The 8005-nt window shown below is 47.5% G+C and overlaps 1 protein-coding gene across 3 annotated transcripts in view; it reads left to right on the forward strand.

Moving 5' to 3' along the window:
- Positions 1-6907, forward strand: part of TfAP-2 (transcription factor AP-2) — a 315358-nt gene extending 308451 nt beyond the window's left edge. For all 3 annotated transcript variants that reach the window (XM_075873236.1, XM_075873237.1, XM_037417106.2), the window contains exon 7: positions 808-6907. In XM_075873236.1, the coding sequence (XP_075729351.1) occupies positions 808-1093 (286 nt within the window). In that variant the 3' untranslated portion in view covers positions 1094-6907. The remainder of the gene's footprint in view (positions 1-807) is intronic.
- Positions 6908-8005: the final 1098 nt, after the last annotated feature.

Raw genomic sequence — 8005 nt, forward strand, 5'->3', positions numbered from 1 at the left:
GTCGACACGCCCGCTTCAGCGACACTCTGAGTTCCAGGGATTTTTCACTGCGTCGCGTTATTAGATGTCGTGGTGGCGCGCTGATGACGAAACGAATTTCGTCGCTTTGTGACGTCATTGCGATGTCGTACGGTGACTTCATCACGTGATGTTGATTTCTAGCATATCACTTGTGATTACGCCGACGCCGCTGATGGTCGATTTTCGAGTTTGATGCGGCATCTAAGGCTTTCGCCTTAAATAAGTATTGACCCAGATTCTTAATATTTTCACCACACTGTTCGCAAGGGCACTGGTGTCGAAACCTCTAAAAACAATTTCCTGGTGCATGTGATTCGGTCGTGTGTATTTTTTAATAGCGCTTCTTCAATAAAAAGCTTTTGGTTTCGATGCCAAGGATGCGGCTTCTCGGACGTCTTATCAGAGTGGGATGTCCGGTAGAGACAGCAATTCGTGACGTACTAGCGGCATACCTGCCGTGCGCTCGTGGTGAACGTACACAATGATGTCTGAATTGTCTCCACCGGCAATGGTCTCGGCGATTCATGCCGCGTACAGGACGCTGATTTCGCAAACTCATTGGGACTGTGTTACCTCGTCGGGATATTGTCCATTGCGATGGAGCTGGCTGGCGAATGCTCAGCGACAAAACACTTAACAACCGACGTAAGATATTTCATACGTGTTCTATGACTCCCGCGAGGGAAGAGCGGGAACAGTGCATTTCAGGGAAACGAGAAAAAAATGACCTTTTTGCAATGTTTCGTGCGTCGTTACTCCTTTAACATGATTTTCTTGCCTTCGTAGGGGAATGGTGAAGGAATTCGTGGACTTGCTGAACCAGGACCGGTCTCCACTGTGCAACACGCGGCCCCAGAGCATCCTCGATCCCAGCATCCAGCGCCACCTGACGCACTTCTCGCTCATCACGCACGGCTTCGGCAGTCCCGCGATTGTGGCCGCCCTGACGGCCGTGCAGAACTTCTTGAACGAGTCGGTCAAGTACCTCGAGAAGCAGATCAACACCTACCCCGGCGGCGCGCCGCCCCACCTGGCCTCCGTAGACCCCAAGAAAGAAGACGCTAAGAAGTAGGCCGTAGCCGTATAGCCTCCGCACTCGTGAAGGGACAGCTAGGAAGCTGGAGATGAAGTTCGCCGGGGGGGACAACCTGCCGATTTTTTTTTCCTCTCGGAATTTGAGACCGTGCCATTCTTGTCGTCCGTTTCGCGTAATCTTCAAAACCGAAAGGCGGCGTTGTAACCCCTAGAAACCACTCCAGCTCTTACATGCCGTGTAGAGAGCGTGGTGGCCTTGTGGTGACCCCAAGCGCCGTGTGCTTGAACAAACGCGCCGCGCCAACCTGCCTACGCGTCCGTCTGCTTGCTTGCTGTCTCCGGTTGTGCTGGTCACTGTGTTACCTGCGTGGCCTGTGACGATTCGTCGCCGCTACCAAGCAATACTCGTTTGTTACGCGACAACGCGAGAAGTGTAAAAGATTGTCACCGGTAATATGCGATGGAACGCGAACAAGCACCGGTCGTCCGTGAGCGCGACAGAAATTCGATGCAGTACGACTCCGGTCATGTGACACGGGTTCCAGTATTACGGTCATTTCACGAGCAAGAACAAAATAGTCTTCCCTCTTAGGAAAAAGAAGGACGACCGTGTCTCGTTGCGGTGCTCCCTCTCCAGTTCTAAAATTTGGCGATTCTTCAGACAAGCACTATGTGCCCAGGCTGAAACATTGACGGGCTAGTTAGTGCATAGCTCGTGGTTAAGGGTGGAATGGCAGTGATTGCATGGACATGAAAAGCAGTAGCAATGCCGACTATAGAATCAATGTAATTGACCAAAAACTCGCTTCCAGTCTAGTTGGTACGTGGCTCCTGTCCTCGTTGTACACGTATTGCCTGCCGTGCTATCTCTCAGTGTAAAATGTCAGGGGCATTTGGTCAATAGCGAACACGCTTTGAAACGCCTATGAGCTTGCTCAAAACAGGACATACCTTCCCTGCCCTGTCCATTGCTCTATCAAACGCTCAATGACTAATGTCAATTACTACCAAAGGGGTCCACCGAAAAACCAGGACACGAACGAGACCACGAGTACGCCTTGCTGGCTTGTCTCTTGTCCTTGTTTTTTTGGTGCACCGCTTTGCCAGAACATATGCACGAACTAACCCACCAACGAAGGCACAAAAGCACATGGGCAATGACTATTGGTTTACCAACTAGCTCGGATTCGAGCAATGTTCTGGGAGCCGCAGGATTCGGAAAGGAGCGTGGCAGCAACAACAGGGGCCACCAGTATGCCGACGGAAGTGTAGTAGTACCAGGCAGTGCGTGCGAAAAGGCTGTACACGGTTTAGGGGAGGAGTTTGTACTACAACATGGCCGCACCGTGTCGCTTCTGTGCTGTGATATCAACGAGGAGGACGGCGTCGGAGCGGCGGTAGTGGTCAAATCACCACTCGCGGCTCCCTTGTGTGTGCGTGTGTGTCGTGTTGTGTTGAACAGTGCTTCGCGGCCACTCTGCAAAATCGTGCTGCGGTTTAAAAAAATATAAACATTTGAAAAACCGCGCGACCTCTTCTTCCGTCTTCTCTCTTCGCGTCCTCCCCTCTCCGAGAAGAACGTCGAACGTAATAGAGACAAGATACTCCGACGAGCGCGGCCATAAGAGAACTGCAGTCTAGGAGTCGCAGCTGCGGACCAAGCGTCACCGACTGTACGCCAGCACGGAGGAGAGGTCTTTTTTCGCAGCTGCACGCCCAACCACGGGGCCGGAATCGCGTCGTGGTGTCGTCGTTCGTCTTGTCTCGCTCTTATTATTATACCCCTGGGTGCCATAATGTGAACGTGTCGTCGAATGTGCCACACAACAGCGTCGTCGTGCTGACGGTGCGACCTCCGCATCTTCTTCGTCTTCACGCCCCGATGACGACGTCGAGACACAAGTCTCCTCCGCCCCTATTCAAGCGCGGTGGAATGGCGTTGTCATCGAAAGCTCAAATTGTTGCCAAAGCGAGAATGCGCTCGCCCCCTCCCCATTTTCGACTCACAGACACTCAATCTGCATTTTCTTTCTTCGTGAAGCTTTGTTTTTCTTTTTTTTTTTTGAAACCCTGTGTAGACTCCTGGTGTGCTTGACCGCGATGCTCGGTCGTGTGTGTGACTCATCTGTATTCGCCTGGATCTTTCTTCTTCGAAACTTCTCCTTCTTAGGTGTGTTCTTGTCACTTGAACTCTCTGCTCACAGTGTCTCTCTTATCGATATGTGTCTATTCATGTGCCATCCTGATGCCAGAATCGGTGCTTGACTGCTTTCGCTGTTGCGTGTTGCGTAAGGAGCAACTTAACGGGTTGATTTTCTCTTCCAATTTGCCCATCGAAAATGAACAGTTATGTCCGTACGGCAGTCAAAAAAAAAAAGTGTTGATGCATGTATTGGGCACATGGCCGGACGCATCCTGTGTCCGGTTTGTACATATCGGTGGGAGGAAATCTTCCTAAACGGCTACCATTTAACGCACGGGCGCACTTGCGTGAAGAAATTGTGGGAGCAAGCGACTTGCAACTTGTTTTCTGCCTCACAGCGTGAACGATGTAATCAGACTCGGAGCCGTTAAATGCTGGTTCGCCAACCTGCCAGGCGCTGCAGATCGGTTAGGCCAATCGGAAGCAACCGATTAGGTCGTGCGCGGAAGCTACGATTACAATAGTATCTGATCACGTGTTCTTTAAAAGAGTTTGTCGTCATACTCGCGTAGTCTGCGAGAGTGAATTTAGCATTAAATCTGTCACAGTCAACTATTTGAGCGTAACACTGGACTACAAAACTCTGTAGATATTTCCGAAGTTTACCGACAAGACTCGCCGGAAACACAAAAGTTACAATATCACATGACTTCCGTGACGGAACAGATGGCGAACAATGTGGTAGTGCCGACTTTTCAAGGGTATAGGCCCGTCCATAGACATGCTGCAGTTTACGGAATGCATGCTACATCACGAATGATGCCAGTGGCAGCAGTAGTGGCGCCACACTGGTGTGGCCACCCTGTGAGGCTTTCGCTGACCAAAATGCTGAGGAACCGTTTTTCATGCCGCGCCATTGTACTCGCAGAAAACTCAAAATGAAATTCGCTGACGCTTGTCAACAGTGTCTTCGCAGTGGCAGATAAGCAGAACATTCTTACAGTAATTCAAGCTCTCTGCAATACCTTGAGAACTATTCGCGTTAGCTTGCATGCTTGCTAACTAAGATCGGAGGCCACGTTCAGTGAACTCTAGGTGTTCCACTTTCACAGGATGGCTCCACCAGCGCCGTTGTGAATTTGCACTGCCGCGGTGTTCCGTAAACTGGTTTACAGACGTCCTAATACGTATGCGACGCACGGGGAATGCTGACAGTTTTACGGGCACGCTATTTGTCATAATAGTCAGCTGTATTCCGTAAACTGTTCTACATACGCAACGTACGTGTCACGTACGTTGTGAATTTCGTAAACTGTTTTACGGTCATCTGGGAAGTATCCACAGTACGGAAAATGTAAACGGTTCTACGAGTTTGCCATTGGTCATCATAGTGTGCGGTATTTCGTAAACTGTTCTACAGACTTGATACACGTGTCGGAAACCAGGAGCATTCCGTAAGCTTTTACAGGCACGCTATATGCATCCATAGTCGCTGTCGTTTCGGTACAAGCGCATTTTATGTTATGCGGCCGTGCATTTAACTTCCCGACGCGCGAGTCTGATCATTCTACCGGGTCCCCTATAGTGGGACCCTAATTAGGCGAGGTCTCGAACCAGCACCTTTCGAAAGCAGTGGAACCGTCTCTGGCTGAAGGATCTGTCACTTCCGTCGCCCTACGGCAACTCAAGGCAATAATCATCAAGCAATGCACTTCATGTTGTATCTATAGTGGACGTGTCAAACATTTTTTTTTTCTCTCTTTATCTCACTGTGCTGTACCATACACGAAAGGCGAGTGATAGTTAAAAAAAAGAAAAAGTGGACGCGGGTGTGTATTTTTTTTTGCTGTTGCTTACGTCACAGTATTCATGTCGTCACCAATGTCAGTGGTGTGGCCGATTGCTCATAATATAATGAATTCATTTTGCCGTCTGGTCGCGCCACAAGTATGGAGGAGAGGCGCGCAAAAGTTTTTATATTTATTGGTAAAATACTGTGTTCATTTGTTTTTTTTTCTTCCTTTAATCGTGCAGCTGTTGCATTCTTTGTTCTGTGGTGTGTCTCAGCACCTGTCGAGACGTGCTGGCTGGATTTTTGAAGGCGACGCTGTCTTCTCAGAAATTTATTTTTTAGTGCTCTACGATTACCCAAGGTGCAATACATGCTCACTGAGTGAATGGCTGTGCAGTCGACGAAGCCGTATTGTGTGCGATGCTTTACTTTTATATTTTTTAAAATCTTTATTCTCACTTGTTCATACAACTGTTGCTGGCAACCTTTCAAACGTTTCATTTTTGACTTTACCATTTCGCACAAGGCGGCACAGCTTTGTTTTATGGGACCCAATTCCGTTTTATGTTGGCTTCTTCTTTTAGAAAAGTGCATACTACCTCAGTCGCCGCCTAAAAGTGTCAGAAATTGGTGGCTTTTAAAAAAACACACATTAAAGGAAAACGTCGATCAGCTTATGTATTCGCTAGAGATGCTGTAGGATATTTTACATGACATCACTGCTAAACTGTCACATTCCAGAGCTGTAGTGGCGTAGTAATTCGGGAAGGTCTATTTGCACCTTAACAGATCGGTGTTACGTGACCTGGGCAGAAACTTGACAGCGCTACCAACTATAGTGCTTAGTACACTGTGAGTACAGTATTGCGTTCTGTACGTTTCCAGTACTCTTCTGTCGACCCTGTGGTCTGCAGCGTGGTTTTCATATGCAGCTTAGCAGTGTTCCCACGGAGCAACGTGCTTGAGGACCCCTGACAGTGTGTAGTACATTCAGAAGACTGTACTGTCGTCGCTATACTCAACATTATAGTGTACTGTCATTCAGTACAGTATAGCTGAAGTATAATAGAACTAGTGTCTATTATTGTATCCTGCACATAATACGGAACAATATAGTGTACTAGATACTGTATAGTACGTTCTTATAGTGATGTTGAAGAATGTAAAGTACACTATAGTACATAGTACGCAATATTGTGCTGCACTAGTTGCTCCGTACTACTGCTATACTGCACTACACGACAGTACACCATACTGTCGACCCCGGTTCTCGAAATAGCGATGCTCGATCTGTAGTGCCCGCGTCACTAGTTTGGTGCTACTAGTGACAAGGGTAAAACGCTGACATTGGCAAACGAGTGGTACCCATTGGCATCGGCAAACGAGTGGTACCCGAGTGGTACGCGGAATGGGTACCACTCCTTCCATTCAACTTGTACGGCGGTCGTATGACGTCACGCATGGCGTTTCAGCTTGGTTCACGTGACCCCTAGCTGTCGAGGTGCAGTTGGGCTTTCTATCATTCAACTGGTGTCAGCCAGTGCGTGTTGTGTGAGTGCAGCATTACCCCCCCCCCTTTTTTTTACAGTATTTTTTTTACTGTTTCGCCCTCATTTCAGTTCATGCGCTCACTGCATCAAAAAAAACAGTTTTACGAGTTTTTGTGGTGGACTTTTCAAAACAGGGACGTATACAGCGTTAACTTCGCTTCTCGCCTCACATGCATTGGGCCTCGATTGCGAGGGAAGAGATAAAGCTTGTACCAATGAACTAAGTCCATCGTGAACATGCATACCTATGTCTATAGATGGCCCGTAATCAAAGGTCTGGCTCTGGGCCTTTTTTTTTTTTTCTTCGCACAACGCTTGTAAGATGACCTGATACCAAATTAGTGGAAATAAAGTGTTCTGTGCGAATACGGTGTGGTACTCTATCTGTTTATCGTGGGAAGAAACTTTTACATTTGTTTACAAACTTCATCGTCGCTAAAACGGAGACGCATACGAACGCTTCTTCCAATTACTGTAGGAGGCAGTATTAATCAAAGAAGACAATCACGCCAAGTAAAGTACAGGATATAGAATTAATTATAATCAAAGAAAAGTGTATGAAAGGATAACTCGTTGTTTCTTAGTTCTCAATAGTGTTGTGTCTAACGAAGAAAACGAGTCATTGAAATTGCACTGTACGAAGCGTTGCACGTACAAAATTTTTTTATACTTTCTTGAAACCGATAATTATTGGCTATAGGAACACACAAACAGTTCACATTCTTCGTTTAATGCAAGAAAAGGCAATAAAATAGATTTCAGGCTGTGCAATGCTGGAGGTATGCTACGTGCACAATCCTGGAGGCATGCTAGTTGCACAAATCTTCTGGAAGGTGGCGTGGCAGGTTCAATACATCTAGAGTCTTACTCTAAATACATCTAGAATAACTGTATATGGTCCCTAACTGTACATGCTCCCGTGGGGAGCCTATACAGTTTAGGTACTTGGGATGTATTTAGGGTCACAGTATATGCTCCCGCATTCCGTTGGGAGCATATACAGTGATTTGTAAGTACATCCAAAGTCCCCAAATATAAGTAAGGTAGCGCCATTTGTGTCAGTGTGCAGGCTCCTCTTCTCCCCCGTGCTTGGTAGCCTTGGTAGTGCGCCGTCTGTACTTTCCTTGGTCACGTGTTTTTTTTTTCTCTCTTTATTTTGCTTCCACGAAGACACCCTGTTACCCTTCCTTGTGCGCCGGCAGAGGGTGTATTTGTGTCCATAGTCAGACCGTGGTCGGTGTCTATAGTTCCCTGCTGGACGCTCTAGGGGCGCTGCTGCAGCTGATGAGAGGAGGAAGAGGCGAAGGAGCGTGGTTGGTGCTACTTTAGTTTCTTTAGGGACTTCAACTGCATCGAGTGAAAAGAAAAAGAAGACCGCTTTCGCCTTCAAGTCGTCTGAACTGAATGCACAAAGGACCTTGTGGGGTTTATACATTTTAAGACTGTTAGCTTTTACTGTTTTGT

The sequence above is a fragment of the Rhipicephalus microplus genome, chromosome 9, assembly GCF_043290135.1.
Source record: "Rhipicephalus microplus isolate Deutch F79 chromosome 9, USDA_Rmic, whole genome shotgun sequence".
In the NCBI taxonomy this organism is placed as follows: Eukaryota; Metazoa; Arthropoda; class Arachnida; order Ixodida; family Ixodidae; genus Rhipicephalus; species Rhipicephalus microplus.